Below are 19,323 nucleotides of genomic sequence, written 5' to 3' on the forward strand. Positions count from 1 at the left end.
AGTTGATATTTTTTTTATATTTTAAAATACTTTTATTTTTGGACAGCATATTTTTTTTCCTCTTGGGCAAACTGTCAAATTTAGCCTGGACACCTTGTATATGTTTATATATATATCTATGTATATGTGTGCATCTATATATATATATATATGTATATATGTGTATGTATAAATGTGTGTGTGTCTGTGTGTGTGTGTGTGTATGTATGTATGAGACTGGACTTGCAAGAGAAAGTGGCAGATGGGTGTTGCTACATGGGTGGGAGTTGAACTAGTTATAAAATACTGTAAAAAAAAAGAGAAAGCAAACTCATTTGAAGCTAATGCTTGTTTGTTTTATAGTTAATGAAGATTGTCTTTGATGAGGAAGTTAGCTCTGATGATGTGGAGACTCTCCGTAAACTGTTGCATAAGATGCGCAATCCTGCAAGAGTGTTTGACACTTTCACTTTTAACCAACATCCTTACTCAAGTACTTTACAGCCAACACCACTGCACAAATCTAAAGAAAAAAGTTCCACTCTGAAGTAAGTATTTACATAGTAACTCTTCAGTGAAAGAAATATAACAATTCGTTAATGTGTTAATGTATTTGGTTGGTATATTGATGTATATAGTTGGTGTATTACTGTATTTGGCTGGTATATCAATAATTTGTGATGTTAATTTATTGGTATATAACTATATCACTTCTCCAGGGCAGAAGTTATGGAAAACAGTAGTGTTGATTTCAGACAGCTTGCCAAGAAAACATTGATGAAGACAGTGCGTCGGGCAGGCTTGAAACCTAAACAATCATCACGGAAACAGAAGTACATGTTACCGACACCACCAACTTCACGACGGACTCTTTCTCCTCGGTCGTCAGATAGTGAATCAGAAAGGCCCAGTAGTGAAATTTATGATGAGCTCTCTAGTAAGTGTATTTTGTAATTCATCATAGAATGTGTTTATTATAGAGAGAAACTCTGTGAAAACTATTTACTCCTAATGTTAGGTGGATTATTGTGAATAGTTATCTCTGTTGCGTGTGGGTGTGAAAAGAAATGGCTTACTGTCAAGTAAAATATTGTGAAATTGGATGATGTTGTTGGAACAAAGTAACAGTGGGAACTTGGAATAATGAAACATAACTTGTTGAAGCTCTCAAACTCTCACACTCTGACTATTCAGCTGTCCACTTTATCTTGTGAACTGTAACATTGTAACTAAAAGACTGTCATGATGTGGCTCTGAGACTGTCATGGTATGGTCAGCAAGCTCTCATGTTGTAGCTATTCATCTGTCACAGTGTTGCTGTTATGTTTTTACAGAAAGGTTTCTAAATGATAACACTGTCTATGATAAAGACTCTATGCCATACTGTTACTATTGTGTTGTAACCTCATACTGTGGCTATGAAAGTGTATTATGAGTTTCTTGTATAACAAACATATTGTAAGGACTTATGATTCAGTCTATATATCATGTAAGTATATGTCCCAACACATAGATATAGTCTGTATGTCACTATGAGCTATGATAAAGATTATATATCAATGTAAACACAATGGACTATCTGTGACTGAGTAGATGGAGACTTAGTTTTGTAACTGTACATCTACCACTTCACTTTTCAATATCTACAGGTTAACTACAGAATATTTCAATTTTACAGAAGCATTGAGGTTTATTTAAAATATTTTTTCTTTCATGATGATTCTGAGAAATAAATATAGAGAAATAAACAGATTTAAAATGGTGTGTGAACTGGTAGAGCATTATACAAGATGTCTTTATTTCCCTTTACATTCTGTGCTCAAATCATCCAGCTCAGATCCAATTTGCCTTTCATCCTTCTGGGGTTGATATAATAAATACTGATAATTGAACATATTCCACATATTTGTGCTCTAACTTGGCCAGTGAAACAAATAAAATAATAATTCTATAGAAAATGCTGAGCTGTATCCTGCTTTTCCAGAACAGACTGTTTGGTTGTTGAGATTTCAGTTAATGTGTTATTGTTTATTAGAAATCAAATAAACAAATAAAATCTAATTGAAATCCTTTAATGTTTAGTTTAACAAAACATCTTTATCATTTTGTTTCTTGAGATAAAAGTCATGGTTAAAACATAAAAACAAACTAAACAATATTAGATATCATAAATACTAATTGATTTGAAATAGGGAACAGAACAAGAGGCTCATTGGGTTGGTTTGAACCATATACCTTTAGCATAGCAGGTGACAGTGTTACCTCTTTACATTATTTACATTGGATGGATATGTGTCCTCATCTTGTTTGTTGTTACTACAATGTTTCGGCTGATTTACTCTCCAGCCTTCATCAGGTGTCCTGGTAGAATTTTGAACCCAACCCTGCGTTCTCATTCCTAAGGTATTTTTTGCTGATATTATTATTATTTATTCAAGGCACTGCATAATGGTTAAGAGCATGGGCTACTAATCCCAAGACTGCCTTGAATAAATGATAATAATAAGAAGAACATCTGTAAAAAAATACCTTAGGAATGAGAACCAAGGTTTGGGTTCAAAATTCTACCAGGACACCTGATGAAGGCTGGAGAGTAAATCAGTCGAAATGTTGTGGTAACAACAAACAAGATGACACATATCCGTCCAATGTAAATAATGTACAGAATTCCTCATCTCTAAAATATAGAACAGTGTTACCTCTTGTACTGCAGAACAATTCTTAAATTCACTCCTATATAAATGTTGCTTTGCCTGCTATTAGTTTGTCTCTCAGTGTTCCATCATTCCAGCTCATGACTCTCTTGCTGTTTCCTATTTCTACTGACAATAGAATCTCACCAAGTAATTGAGGAAAGAAAAAAACCTAATCCCAAAACAAATTTTCTTATTCTAAATAAACAGAAACTTACATCCTTATTTTATTTCCTATTTTCAAAATATTTGCTTGTTTTAAATATTTATAAAAAGAAGTTAATGATTAGTATCAGATCTCTAAAGATGAACTCTTTGATAAAATATCTTCTGCAATAATTTATGTAAAACAAGTTTATTTTTGTTTCTGCTTAATCTTTCCTTTATATAGTAGAGATGATGTTTGGTTGTGTCTGCATTGGTGTCTGTTATAGTATGCTCTCCCTGAGCTACTCATGTTCAGTTTATTCTGCCCACTCTTGCAGGTACCAATTATAGTGACGGCTCACCATCTGGTATGTAAGAGTGTTGCACAGATCTCCCTGTTGGCTCTCTGTTACTTCAATTAGCTGTTGTCTAATAGTTTTGTCTTGTTTTTTCTCTTTTTTTTTAAGGCCGTTTAATTCACCCCCACATACACACATACATCACACCAATGTCATTCACACGACCATCTACACAAACCTTTTTGCATTCTGCTTCATACATGTTCCTTCCAATAACCAGTTCCTTATTTCAAATATTTCTTGAGTTTATTTCTATTTTCTTATTTCCAACTAATTAGAATCTTTTTGTAATTTGTAAAACTTTGACTAATTTTTTGAAAGATTTTATTTCATTTCTCACCATCTGAAATTCTTTAATCATCTTCTTTCTCTTCCTTATATTCATGACAAGAGTTAATCAATCCATTGAATTTATTACATATAGTGTCTGCTATTGTGAAGATCAAGTCTCCTCTCCTGCTAGTTGGTAATCTTTAGACCTATCATTAGTTGGTTTATAGCCCCAACACAATAATATTACATATATTCAACAGTCCCTTGCATTGCTACCACATACCATCCATTTCTTTCTAGCATGTTCTTTCTGGTTCTGCACATATATTTTTATATCATTTCAGTACAAAGTTTATCATTCTCATTAAATGCACCATTTTACTTTTACTCCACCAGTGTCAATGTCAATTATTTTCTCTTAATATTTTGATGTGATTTTATATTGACAGTGGATAATTAAAGATTCTGTTCATTGTTATTACTGTTAGATAAAACTGTCTTTATGTATGTCTGTGAGTATAAGTGTGTATGTAGGTTATCTAATAAATAATCATTACAAACTCTATTTCATCCAGTCGGTTATTTAAATATTGTATATTTAAAACACACTGCAGGAATCAAAACTCCTTGATTTAAACATGTGGTAGTAACATAAATCTTGTCTATTTAAACTCCCTATGATAAATTGTAATTAAATGTAGACTAATATCAAATTTCTCCAACACAAACTCCATTTAAAGTACTTGAGCATAGTTACAATTAAAACTAGTATTAACTTATTTTAGTGATTCTGCCTCACTTTAATTATATCACCTCTGAAATACCATTATAGTTTGAATGTAAGGAATATAACAGATAGACAGATATTGAATGTTTCTCTATTTTGCTATCATTTTAAAGATAGTTTTTTAATTGGATTCTGTAGTTCTTTCTGTCAGCATCTCATATTTTGGAAGTCTGTTCTTTGGTAAAAACACAAAACCACATCCTAAAGGATAATATTCTGCATAATTTCTGTTTAAACACCTCCTTGTTTCTTTCTTGTCTTAACCATTACTATTATTATTTTTTATTATATTTCTTGTCCTTATCATTAATCCCTTTTGTCCTTAATATGGTTTCACAAACTGCATGAGAGAACTTAAGGTATTTTCTCTTGTTCTTTAAAGAAATCTATGGCCATTGTATGGATGTTGGACATTATATGGCAAAATTTTCAGAGACTGTTTTAGCTCTTTCTGCTTATATTTCCATACAGCAACAACAGTTAGCTTATTCACTTTGTCTGTGTGCTGTCTGCCAATCAGGATTTTTAACAAAGCTATTGTAAAGCTTAGTGCTGATAATGTATGCAGGGCTTCTTATTTGTTTGTTGTTGTTGTTTTTTCTGCTGCTCCCCAAAACTGGAGTTTAAGTTTATGTTGTGCTTTTACCTTTAGTTACAAACATTACATTGTTGTTGTTATTTGTTATTGTTGTTTAATCATTGTTTAAGATAAATCCTATAATTCTCTCATGTTGTACTTGGGGGAAATGAAGATCATTGTAGAATTGTCCCATGAAAAATTAGGTTTAAAACCAGTTGAAGTGGAACCAGGTTCTCACCTTGCTTCAATTTTTCTGTGAAGTATTCAGTGTATATCTTTGCCATTGCACATAATATTTAATGAAGTCATTAGTTATTTGTGCATAACTGTAATGAGATTGAGACAAGTTTACATTTTAACCTGTTTTTGTAACTCTCTCCAAATTAGACTTTCAGTTAACTTTAAAATGGTTTTAGAAAAATTAAATCATTGTAAATTAATGTTATTATTTGTAAGGCAGTAAGCTGGCAGAATCATTAACACATTGGGCAAAATGCTTAGCTGCATTTTGTCTGTCTTTATGTTCAGAGCTCAAATTCCACTAGGGTTGACTTTGCCTTTTATCCTTACAGGATCAAATAAAGTAAGTACTACCTAAGCACTGGGGTTGATGTAATCGACTTACTTCCTCCCTTGAAATTGATGGCCTTGTGCCAAAATTTGAAGCTAATGTTAGTATTTGTTGATATAAGAATCAAATGTTTGAAGCAAAATTTGTCACATTTCTTTTAATGAGCACTCTAATTAGCATTAGCATTAATTTTCAGTGATAACTCCAACACTAGTCAAACACAGTCTAAAGATTATTGGATAATCCTGGAGGAATAGAGACAAATTAAACATGTGTACACGAGTATCTGTGTATGTATACATGCATATGTATTTGTGTATTTATGCATTTGTTTGTCTATCTGTGCACGCATGTATGTGTAGGTATATATGATGTACATATGTGTATGTATGCACATACATGTATGATGTATTTGCATATATGCGTGTATGATGTTCATGAGTATGCACTTGTATGAGACATATGTCTGTGTATATGAATGTTGTACACATGTTTAAAGAAGCCTTTACTATAAGCAGTGATGTCAGAATGTCTGCAACTAATGAAAGATGTTGAATTTGAAGTTGGTTTGAGTTAAATAGTTGTCAGTTGAAGTGTGTTAGAAAGGCAGCTATGGTTAATCTACTTGGATTAATTAGTATACAAAGTATATTCTGATTTTATATTCCTCTAGAAATTAGTTGTTGTTGTTGTTGTTATTATTATTATTATTATTATGTATGTTACTATTATCATTGCTGTTATTAAAATGGCAAGCTGACAGAATGGTTAAACAGTTGGACAAATTGCCTTGCAGTATTTAGTTATGAATCCACCAAGGTTAACTTTACTTTTTCTCTCACCAAAGTTTGATAAAATGAAGTACTGGTCAACTACTGTGTTTAATGGTATCGGCTAACCTCCTCATTTCAAAATTGTTGGCCTTTTGCCTAAATCAGAAACTGTCATCATTATTGTTGTTGTTGCCGTCGTCGTCAATAATAATAGTAATAATAATAATAATAATCCTTTCTGCTAAAGGTACAAGGCCTGAAATTTGCAGGGAGGGGACCAGTCAATTACATTGACCCCAGTGTTTCATTGGTACTTAATTTATTGATTCTAAAAGGATGAAAGTCAAAGTTGACCTCAGTGGAATTTGAATTCAGAATGTAGCGACAGGCGAAATACTGCTAAGCATTTTGTCTGGTGTGCTAACAATACTGCCAGCTCTAATAATAATAATAATGATGATGATGGTGGGCTGACAGAATGATGCCGGACAAAATGCTTAGCTACATTTCTCTTTATTCATTACATTCTGAGTTCAAATTCCACTGAGGTTGACTTCGTCTTTCATCCTTTTGATGAGTTGAGGACTGGGGTATATATTTGACTTACCTCCTCTCCTGAAGTTTCTGACCTTGTACTAAAATCTGAAATTATTATTATTATTATTATTATTATTATTAATAATAATAATAATAAAAAGGTAGCAAACTGGCAGAATTGTTTGCATGCTAGAGAAAATGCTTAGCAACATTTTGTCTGTCTTTATATTCTGTGTTCAAGTTCTGCTTTCGTCAGCTTAAGGGGTCTATAAAGTAAGTACCATTTGAGCACTAGGATCATCATAATTGACAATCTCTTCCCCCAAAATTACAGGCTTTGTGATTAGAGTAGAAAAGATTACTATGTCTCAATTAGTAAGTGGGCAGAAATGTTAGCACATGAGACAAAATGCCTAACAGCATTTGTTCTAGCTTTACATTCTGAGTTCAGAATTCTGCTGAAGTTGATTTTGTCTTTTAATCTTTGCGGGATCTATAAAATAAGTACCAGTTGAACACTATGATTGATGTGATTGACTATCCCCTTCCCCTGTCGAGTAGCCTTTTCTCCATCAATTTTAGGTCTTGTGCCTAAAGTAGAAAGAATTATTAAGGCTGTGAGCTGGCAGAGTCATCAGTGCATCAGACAAAATGCTTAACAGCATCTCTTTCAGTTCTTTACATTTTGAGTTCAAATCCTGCCATGGTCAATTACCTTTGTTATTCTTTTGGGATCAACAAAATAAATAACAGTCAAGCTTTAGGGTTGATTTAATCAGTTAATACCCTCCCACTAAAATTGCTGGCTGTGTGCCAAAATTTAAAACAATTTTTATTATAGAGACTAATGCAGTGTATGTGAAACAGACTTGTGTGTTAGGGCAAATGTTTGTAATTTGTATTGTCTCTCTACCGCGTGAGTTCAAATTCTGTAAATGTTGATGTCATCTATGAGCCTTCCAAACTTGATGAAACATATCCCAGCTTCAACTGGTTGATTGTCTCTTTCCTCATTTATATCAAACTGTTAGGTTCATCATATCCATTCTAATATTGGTCTTCAGAAATGAGAAAATGAGAATCTTCTATGTAATATTGTAGTTTTGTGTTCATAATTGTTATCGTTGCTGTTATTAATCATAGTCTTGCTCCTGACAGTTATAGATGAGGCTGAATACTCAATGCAATGGTCTGCTGATGCTAAGAGCTTAGAAAAACTTATGGAACGCCCTGGTTATCAAGATTATGTGAGGCTTGGTATTGGCAGTCTTCCAAACTCTGGTTCAAGAACACGAAATGACCAATTCCGAATAACTGATGTCAATTCCAACTACTCTGTTTGTCGAAGGTAAGTTCAGCTACCATCTCTATTTATAATCTATCATTTTGAATAAAGCTAACTAATTTGTTTATTGATAAAATTATAATTTTCAGAGACAAGAAAATTCATCATTACCATCTTTGTCTTCTTTCCAGCTATTCTCATTCACCCTTACGTAATGCAGTGTAATCATATTTATCCTGTATAACATGACCTTTGTTTCTATCCTGTCATAGTTTTGCCTCTCAATAGTCACTTTTTTGAGTGCTGCACTCCCACTCTGCCCAGTGGAGCTTGTAGTCTTGGTAGTTACATGATGACTTAACTAGTGCTAGTGTCGCAAAAAATTGAATCCAGTACACTCTGTAAAGTGCTTGGTATTAGAAAGGGCATCTATTCATAAAAGCCATGCCAAAGTAAACATTGGAGCTCAGCTAGTCTTTCATTTCATTGAATCCTGTTGAACCTTCCAACCCATACCAGCATAAAAGATGGATGTAAAATAAGGATGATGATAATAATGATATATATTGCAGTGATGACAGTGAGGTTGGGGTGAGAAAAGACATTACTGACAGTTCTGTTTTCATTGTCTTCTGTGAAACTAATTCTAGAATTACTCTCTCTCTCCTTTTCTTCAACAGTTATCCTGCTCTCCTAATTGTTCCACATTCAGTCACTGATGAAAGCATACGTAAATTTTCTCGTTGTTATCGCCAATCACGGTAAGTATTCACTATTTTACTTTTGGTTTCTATATAATGACTCTAGTATCACCAAATTTGTTTTCATGTTCCAATATTTCATTAGCTTAAGGCAGTGAGCTAGCAGAATCATTAGCATGTTGGGTAAAATGCTTAACATTTCATCTGTCTTTATGTTCTGAGTTCAAATTCTAGCACATTATTTTCTTTAAGATGCATGATGTGATCAACAAAAGGAACTCATCATATTTGTTGGCCTTATAAATGTTTTGGAGACTCCCTTTCTGTCCCCACCTCATTTGTTATTCTTGCCTTTCCTCTGCCACATGTAAGCCACAAGTCTAGTTTGATATTTTGCTCTCTACTGTTGACCTATGCAGGTCTTTATCGTAATGACAGTCATTATAGAAAATCGTTCCTAACCTTGATATTCTCTGCTCTACTGTCCCACTCTACAACTGCACTAATGGCTGTTTATCTCTTAAGACAAAAATATTTTTAAAGTGTTCTGCAAGGATGTGCAAAGAATCAGATATAGCATACAAAAGAGAAGATTATGATGGTTTGGTCATGTGATGCATATGAATGAAGACAGTAGTATAAAGAAGTGCCAAATGCTTAAAAGTGGATGGAACCTGTGGAGGAGGGAGACCCAGGAAGACATGGGATGAAGTAGTAAGAGCTAATCACAGAGATGACACTGGACCAAGTGGTTTGATGATATGAAACTCTTGAGAAAACCTGCCCTTGTAGTATCATTTACACTGCAATAGAGAATTCTGAAAGATTTTCATGTTGGACATCCAGGAATGTCATGCATGAAAGCACTTATGAGAAGCTACGTGTATTGGCTGAAGATGGATAAAAATATTAAAAATCTTTTTAAGATTCTATAGAGGCTGTGCTCAGACAGCAAAATCACCAAAGACTGAGACACCATGGTCCAAGCTTCACATAGACTATTTTCTTGTAGTGGTGGATAGCTATACAAAATGGCTGGAAGTATGTAGATGTAGACATCCTATGTCCTCTGCAATAATTGATTTCCTCCACAAGATATTTGCTCAATATGGTATACAGGATACGATTGTGTTTGATAATGGGACACAGTTTACATGATCCCAATTCAAAGATTTCTGCCAGATGTTTCAAATTGATTATATAACCATGCCACCATATCACCCATAGTCAAATGATCAGGCAGAATGGTTTGTGGACACATTCAAGAAGGTATTAAGAAAAGTGAGCAAGCAGAAGGATTGATGATCTGGCATCAATAAAATTTCTAAGGGTATATAGAGTTAACCCAAAAGCACCATCAGGTAAATCCCCAGCCAAACTAATGTTCATAAGAAAGATTAAGGCTGTATTTGACAAACTGCTGTCAAGCAGAGAAAAAAAAACTGGGAATAACAGTAATGACAAAAGCACTATGCTGAAAAATTTTAAAGTAGGTGAAAAAGTGGTTTTTAAAACATACAGATAGGGAAACAATCGTGGGAGGACAGTATTATTTGTAATAGAATTGGAAAAATGAGCTATATAGTAAAAAAGGCAAAAAGACAATGGTTCAATTTCAAAAGATATGCAAACCAGTTGAGAAAAAAATACACCGAGGATAGTAATAGAATAATTGAAGAACCAATAAATTTTATGTACACTATGTTTGAAGTGCTATTACCAGATAAAACTGACATACCTATTTCGAGTAGCACTACAAAGAGGAAATTTCCAGAGCTTTTAATGGTTGACCCAAAGAGGAAAAAGTATTGAACTCTGTTTGAAGTTGATTTTTTTTTATAAACAAAGATATTGGGGAGAAATGAAATACAAAATCAATGTGTACACCCACACTCTCCAAGAAGTGTATAGTTTAAAAAGGGAGATGTGAAGTGAACTGATGTACTCACATGTAACTGTTTGTGGACTGGACAAGTCTCTAAATAGACGAACCAGTAGACAGATGTAGTTAAACTGTGAGGGCATTAGTCTTGTTATTGATTCTGCATTGGTGTGTAATTGTGTGAATGATTAGAATAATTACACTGCTTCTTGTTATATGGTTATATTTGGTACTGTGATATACTGTTACACACACACACACACACACACATCATATATCATCATAGATGATATAAAAGGTTGGCATTAGAAAGGGCATCCAGCCATAGAAACCCAATCAAAGCTGGCAGTAGAGCTTGAGATAGTCCTCTGCCTTACTAGCTCTTGTCAAACCTCCCAACCATTGGCAGCATGAAAAACAGATGTTAAATGGTGATGATGATGATGGTGTGCTGCATAAGTGACACATTCTGAAGAATAATGGTTGACATATGACATAATTTGGTAAATATGGCAAGGGAAAACTGCTGCTCTGGATAATCTATAATTTTTATTTCAAAGAAACATATCATTGACCAGAATTGGTTTGGTTTACTGTGCTTAACTAAAAGAGCAATCCCTCACCCCTTCATTTTCTGTTCTAAATGGCCTCAAGGATGTAAATCTTGTATATTATTTTCACCAATGATTATTTACAATGGACAGATAGGTGTCCTCACCTTGGTTGTTGTTATCACATTTTGGCTTCATCAGGTGTTCTGGTGGAATTTCAAACCCAACCCTTTATTTGACTAATGGGGTACTCTGTTCACATTCCTAAGGTATGTTGCTGATGTTATTTTTCTGTTGATATTATTTTTCAAGTTCCTGCCTGGAATTGAAATTAGAATCCAAGGGTTAATAGCCCATGCTCAAATTCTAAAATCCCAGGCAGGGACTTGAAAAATAATATCAACAATAGAAAAATAACTTCAGCAACATACCTCAGGAATGAGAACAGAATATCCCATTAGTCAAATAAAGGGTTGGGTTCAAAATTCCATCAGAACACCTAATGAAGGCTGGAGAGTACATCAGCCAAAATGTTTTGATAATAACAACCAAAATGAGGGCACCTATCCGTCCATTATAAATAATGTACATAATTCCTCGTCTCAAAAATATAGAATAGTTTTCACTAATGATTATATTAAAGTTAAATCTTCATCCAGAAAGATTTTCTAGTTTTGAATTGTCATAAATGCTTCCTTTGAATATTTTACCCCAAGATATAGTTTTAAATTTTTAAGTGCAATTTCATTAATCTATAAATTCCTTCCTGCTGTTTAGATTTCCCATCATAACATGGCGCCACTCACGAACCAAAGCCCTGTTATTAAGAGGAAGTGGTTTCCACTCCAGAAGCCTTATGGGAATGCTTCGACATCATAACACAGTGACAGGTAAGTCACTAATTGGTCATGGTTTGGTCAGTTTCTTAGATTTCAGAAGAATATTGAATTATACTTAAGTACATTTTCTTCTTTAAATATTGTAAATTTTGTTATGTGTAATAGAAGCAGTATTAGATTAAAATAGACACCTGTGTACCACTTAATGTAAATACATTGTAAGAAAGCAAATTTACTGTGGTATTTGTTCAGAGTTAATATCTCTTATGGACATGCTGTGTTTAAAAATCATCCTGATTCCAAAATGGTATAATATGTCTATGTAGAGCAGATGTATGCTGAAATACTGGGTACCAGATGGACAGATAGAATTTTGCTTTTATTATAGATAACTAGTCTGGGAACTTTTTGACACTACCACACACACACATATATATACACACACACATATATACACCCCCCCACATATATATAATATACTAGCAGATATACCTGGCATTACCCGGGTTAAAGAGAATAATGAAATTTTAAAATGCTGTTTAGATTACGCAGGTCTCAACTGCTAGTTGCTGAGATGCCAACTTTCTACATTAATAACTTTCCAACCCATGCCAGCATAGAGCATAGAGGTTAAAGGAAATATTAAAAGAAAATTTTCAACTCGTAAATGTATATGAAGTAAATACACAATTCAAAAACACATTTTCTGTAGCTTATTTTGTAACAAAAGAACAAGTACAGATTATAAACAATGAAAGGCCAATTTTGGTGATTCATTTGACAGAAGTAGTAGAGAGCCAATCCGATGATAAATCTGACCTTGGATCTTGAAAGTTTGCTTGAATCCTGGCTCAGTTATATCTCTTGTGGCTCCAAATGATGTTGTTTGTAGTGCAGCGTTGTATTGTCTCATTTTGTTTTAGAAACACTTGGAATCTTGGTCATTTGATGACAACAGTTTCTTCAATGGCTCTGGAGGTTGGGGGATTGCAGGGAGTTTAACCTTTCCACCACTGCAGCACAGTGAAGGTGTCTCTCCAGGCCACTTTCTTGCTTTACAATGTATACACCCAGTTGTCATTACACCAATGGAAACTCTAGTGTCATCTGCATAATGAACTGCTGGATCATAATTGAAAACTACTTCATAGAAGTTGCGTCTTTGAGCTGTTGCAACTGCTCTTTGTTCTACAGTGGAAAATCCTATTCCTTGCCAGCCATGCATACCTCTGTTCATCACTTTGAGATGCTCTGGCTTTTGTAGTACACAATCTGTTCATTTCTTGGTATGCTTCCCTTTCTACAGCTGTCTCTCTTTCCCTAGACAGAGACATTCTTTCGGATGACATTGACATTGTAGACAAATTTGACACTTTCCTTCTATACATATACAGAAATACATGGGTGAAGAAGATAGTAGACAATGAAAATAACTGGGTAATGGAAAATATATTTCTTAATATGATGGGCAGAAAGTAAATAAGAAATTTTTATGGAAAATAAAGAATTGTACGGGTTGAAGTGAAATTTGTCACTTAGTGAACCAAAGAGCCAGTATCGAAGGAACCAGAAAGAAGCTGATAACAGCAGAAAAACACAAAACCATTGCAAAAGTAAATAAGGAATTTGTAGGGAAATTAACTAAGTGTACGGATTTAAGTGAAATTTTTGAAGTTACTTCTGTCAGTAAATTAGGAACTTATTTTTATGAACAATTTCCGTCAACAACAAAAAAAAAAAACAACAAACAAACAAAACATTACAAAAGTAGATAAGAAATTTGTAGGCAAATTTAATGAAGTTTACGGATCAAAGTGAAATTTATGAAGTTACTTCTGTCAGTAAATTATGGATAAAATAACTTTCATCAGTAATTGTGAACTTCTTTCTGTCAGTAATTTGTCATTGTTTGTAAATAGCGATTGAAAATTTACAGTGAAAACAATAGAGAGTGAGTGAAAGGTATAGAGGAGGAGAGAGAGAGAGTGAGCTAGCTAGTTTGACAAATAAGATATAGACAGATAGATACAGAGAGATAGAGATACGTGTGAAAAGCAAATACACATCTCTATTTTATATATTAGATGAGATTGTGATAATTTTTTGACCAATGGATGTAAGAGAGACAATCAATTTCTGTAAGTTACTTTCTAAAGAATTACCTCCCTTATCATGTAACCCAGGAATGGGTATTTTCTGCCTTCAGGGTCCCTGTTACTCATTATGTGAAAACTTTTAAGAGTCTAACACTATCTCTGGAACATAAGTAATGTATTTTCCCAGTTTGGAGAAAATCAGTTGAAAAATACTGGTGTTATAATCTTTTACACACACATTTATATTATATATATATTGATTCCATATGTGGGTGGATATGTGTGTGTGTGTGTGTATATATATATATATATAATCAAAATAAGCAACTTGATATCAAGAGGTGATGCAGTATGACCGTTTCAAGCAGTTCCATTTAATTGAACAATGCAATCTTTACATCAATTTAAATGCAGCGCTATCATTAGCTGCATAAATAAACAGAATTTTAAGTATAGGGACAAGGAGAACCTGATTAATAATAGATTAGACCTAAGGGTATCATGAATACATAGGGTTACCCATACAATTAAATATTTTTGAAATTAGCACTTAAAGGTGCTACACTTGATCCTGGATAAGGGAAATTAATTTTTAGTGTCATATCTGATGTGAACTTATCCCCTTGTATTATATATAATAAGTTATATATATTTTGTTACTATTCTCTATAATTTCTTATTTTGTTTTTTTATTTTGATACCTTTACCTATTAACCTCATTTATAAGTTATTAATGTTCATAAAGAGAGATATAAACTTTCTAGTTACTTAAGTCTATGACATATGCAAAATAAAGTACAAATATTTGTGTATATTTGCATGTGTACACATACTTAAATATGTGTATGTATCTGTGCACAGCTTATTTTTTTCTGATTTTTTTTCCCGATTCTTAGCCTATAATTAATATAATGGTAGCATGATTTATTGCCCCAGTTTTCCTTAAGTAAATACTCAGAGCAATCTTTATAGAAACCACCTAATGAGTAAATAATTAAGCACAGGGATGAATAACTAATTCTGTGTAATCTTCCCTTTTTAATGTTGAAAATTAGTATATATACACATTTTATCTATTCTGGTTATATCATTCTTAGTAATCTTAAATTTTATCTTTATACAACATAACATCATAGTTTTTATTAGTGTCTTGCTCCTTTAACTGGTAATTAACATCTTGATTTGGGGTCTTCTCCTACCCAGCCTCCTTTATAGACAGTTACTTATACAAATCTTAAAATCTTGACAATATTTACGACCATACCTAACTATAAACTTTCAACTCACTCCTTTCTAAACAGACACTGTCCTCTGGCCTTAGATTTGGTAGTTGATAAAAAAAGACTAATAAATTAAAAATTAACCACAATCCTTTACAAGCTATGACCCTATCAAACCTCATACAGTTCTTAGAAGTGTAGTATAGTCTTAGTTACATTAATAGCAACATGGACTCTTTCCCTCTTCTTGCTTTATTAGAGAATTTGAGTAAAATCATATTAATGTGTCCAACTGATTAAAGATTATTTTTATTTATGAAGCTGAGGATAGCCCTGCATTTAAATTGATGTAATGATTGCATTGTTCAATTAAATGGAGCCACTTGAAACGGTTGTACTGCATCACCTCTTGATATCCTGTTGCTTATTTTGATTTTATTCACCTTAATTTGAATTGTACAGGTATTACTGCACTGACTTGGTGCTTCAACTTAAGTACCTAATTCAACTGAATCTCAATCGTTGCCAGGCAGTTTTTACAATAGAATGTCTTACATATATTTTTGTTTATTCCATGTCAGACTATGCTTTCCTGACAGATAGGCTTTTTGATCAGAACAGATTTGTGCAATTTTTCATAAAAAAACTTTATTCAGGATGATTTTCCTTTTTAAATTATTTACATGTCTGTTTGATCATTTCACGTGGCTTTATTCATTAAAACTTCTTACAACTTTGGTTGTCAAAATGCTTTGCTTTCATTTTTTTAATAAAAATTCATCCTCATAATGATTTTGCTTTCAATTTGTGATAGGAGATAGTAACATGTAACATAGAGGACAAGTAGAAGTTCCTATAGGACAACTTAATGAGGGCCACTAACCAAATTTGTGGCTGGTGTGATGTTCCCCCCCAGACCTAAGGTGACTTGTTGGTGGTACAGAGAAGTAGACAAAGCCATTAGAGCAAAAAACAAACCTAAGGACTGGAAGAGTGATGGTAGCAGAGCACTATATATGATAGCTAAAAGGGAAGCTAAATGGCAGGTACGTTTACTTAGGGGAGAAGCAGTAAGGAAGCAGTTTGTCAATGTATTGCAGCATGAGGACCAAGAGGCTTGAGGTGTTTCGGCTTGCAAAACAATGTGTCAGAGAAAATCTTGATGTTGTAGGGAAAAAGTGTGTTCACATGGATGATGATTCATTTGTAATTAGTGATTCTACAAAGAAAGTGGCCTGGAAGTGCCACTATGAAAGGCTGCTAAATGTAGAGAATGCATAGAGGAAGTAAGTAGATAAAGCAATTAAGGATACGAAAACAAGGAAAGCTCCTGGCCCATCATGAATCACTGCTGAGATGCTTAAAATATCTGACACAGTAGGACATGGCTTAGTCTCCTAAAGAGTAAATTCAATTGTCCACGAAGTGGTCATATCCAACAACTGGTGTTGGAGCATTATAGTTGATTGCTCCAAATGTAGACAGAAATAATTACAGAGGTATCACATTGTTAGACCAGGTGATGTAGGTTACAGAAAGGGTCTTAGCTCAACTAATTAGGAAGAGAGTTAGCCTAGATGAGATGCAATTTGGTTTTGTTCCAGGAAGAAGCACTACTGATGTTGTCTTCCTGGTGAGGCAACTACATGAAAAGTATCATGCCAAAAATAAAACTCTTTACCTGGCTATTGTTGATGTAGACAAAACCTTTGGCAGGGTCCTCCGCTACTTTCTCTAGTGGGCAATGTGAAAGCTAGGGATAGATGAGTGGTTGGTGAAAGGTGTACCAACTATGTACATGGATGCAGTCAATACGGTGAAAGTTGGCAATGAGTGTAGGAAGGATTTAGTGTACAGTTAGTTCACAAAGGATTAGTTCTCAGACCCCTTCTGTTTATCATAGGCCTTAATAGAGGAATTTAAGGCTGATTTTCCTTGGGAGCTCCTTTACACTGATATCCTTGTTATCATAGCTAAATCTCTACTAGAATTAGAGAAGAAATCTCAAATGTTGAAGCAAGGTCTAGAATCAAAGGGCCTTAGAGTTAATGTTGCAAAGTCCTAGTAAGTAAGAAAGCAGACAAATCACCAATTCCTTCAAGGAGATGGCCTTGCCCATTATGTAGAAAAGGTGTAGGTAAGAATTAATTCTATATGTGCAAACTATTGACACATAAGAGAGGCAAGTGTCATGGGAAGATTAAGAGAAAATAGTCTTTTATATGTGCAGATCAATAAACACTAAGAATGTAAATATACAGGAAATAGACTCCCTCAAATGTCTGGAGGGATACTCAGAAGTAGTTGATTGATGCTTTTACCTTAGGTAACCAAGTAAGCTGTGGAAGAGGATGCTTTGAAAGCATAGTTGCCAGAATAAGAATGGGCTGGGCAAAGATCTGAGAGTTATTAACTTTGTTGGTAACAAAGTTCTCAGGGTGAAAGGTAGATTGTATGATGCCTGTGTGCAGACAACTATGCTACAAAGCAGTGAAACATGGACTGTGACTGCAGAAGCTATATAAAGGCTTGAAAGAAATTAAGTAAACATACTCTGCTGGATGGGCAATGTCAGTGTGCATGTATGATGGAGTTTTAAGGGAAAAATTGGGTATAAGAGGCATCAGATTTAGTGTGCAAGAGAGAAGGCTGCACTGGTTTGGTCATGTGATGTGTATGGATGAGGATAGCTGCATAAGGAAGTGCTGAACTCTAATTGTGGAGGAAACCTGCGGAAGGGGTAGACCCAGGAAAACATGGGATGAAGTAGTAAGAAAGGATCTTCGGACACTGGGCTTCACCAAGGAAATGACAAGAGACAATTGACTTCTGGCAATTTGCTGTTCTTGAGAAGACCATCTATTTCTTTCTGTGTCTCTCACTTTATCTCTTCTTCCATTCCTTTCTCTTCCTACTGGAGTAGCCAAGTATCTCCTCTCTTGTAAGATGCCTATGTCTATTCCTCTATTATACTTTAACCTCTCAACTGGCACAAATCCACTTCTGTCAGTTCCACTTTCTCTCTTCCAGCTGAGAGGTATTTGTCATGCAAGTTACTTGACAACTTTATTGGTGTTAGTGCCATGTAAAAGGTACCAATGCTGGTGTTACATAAAAAGCACCCAGTACGCTCTGTAAAGTAGTTGACATCCAACTGTAGATAGCATGCCAAAGCAAACAATGGCCCTACTGTAGTTCTTTGGCTTGCCTAGCTCCTGTTAGACCTTTCCAACCCATGCCAGCATGGAAGATAGGTGTGTGTATATATATAGGCATATACATATTTGTATGTATGAATGTGTGTGTGTATATATATTGTTTGTGTGTATGTTAAAAATAACAGCTGTATTCTGTTGGTTGTTTTTGTTAGGTACCTCGAGTGGTGAGACATCATCCAGCATTGAACAGGAGAACTATTTCCGATCATTAGTTGCTGTCACTCCGAATAGTATGCGATCCTATCAGTCTTCTTACAGTGATTCTCTCACGAGTCTTGATTCTCTCATGATGGTTGGTAGCAATGAATTAACAATTCCTGAGACACCAGAACCACTTCGTAAATCCACATTCAACCGTACAGCAGGTCTAAGTAACACAAGAGCAAGTGGAGGTGCTAAATCAAAAAGTAAGATATAATTTTGTGTTGTAAATTTAAGTATTAAACTGTTTTTTTTTGTTTTATATTTCTTTAAAATGTTTCTTTCTTACCTCCATTTCTCTCCATAAATACTTTGTTAACTGTAGTGAAATTATTTCATGTAATTCTTCAGAAATTTCTACTAAATAATATAGCATTTCCTATTCTGGCTATATGAAGTCATTAGTTATTTACTTTAACTATGCTTTTGTAATTAAATTCTCCTGTTAATTTCACTGGAGTCATTTGGACATTGTTTGTGAGATTTGTTTTACTACTTAAAACTGATTGTTAGCTTTTGTTTTTAAGTTGTCTTATAATGTTATTTGTTGTGTTTGCTGAGGTTAAATTGCTATTGAAATTCTTGCATGAGGTAATTGCTCTTGTTGCAAGTTTATAACTACAATTTTAAT

General features: G+C 34.0%; 1 protein-coding gene across 1 annotated transcript in view; it reads left to right on the top strand.

Moving 5' to 3' along the window:
• LOC115212161 (myotubularin-related protein 13) overlaps positions 1-19,323 on the top strand; it is a gene marked incomplete at its 5' end in the record, with an annotated part of 221,051 nt that overhangs the window by 125,550 nt on the left and 76,178 nt on the right. Inside the window, 7 exons of the mRNA XM_029781000.2 lie at positions 343-527; positions 699-916; positions 3,158-3,187; positions 7,858-8,047; positions 8,665-8,745; positions 11,896-12,008; positions 18,644-18,898. Coding sequence (XP_029636860.2) covers positions 343-527; positions 699-916; positions 3,158-3,187; positions 7,858-8,047; positions 8,665-8,745; positions 11,896-12,008; positions 18,644-18,898 — 1,072 coding nt within the window. The remainder of the gene's footprint in view (positions 1-342; positions 528-698; positions 917-3,157; positions 3,188-7,857; positions 8,048-8,664; positions 8,746-11,895; positions 12,009-18,643; positions 18,899-19,323) is intronic.

The sequence above is a fragment of the Octopus sinensis genome, linkage group LG5 (assembly GCF_006345805.1).
Source record: "Octopus sinensis linkage group LG5, ASM634580v1, whole genome shotgun sequence".
Taxonomy (NCBI): Eukaryota; Metazoa; Mollusca; class Cephalopoda; order Octopoda; family Octopodidae; genus Octopus; species Octopus sinensis.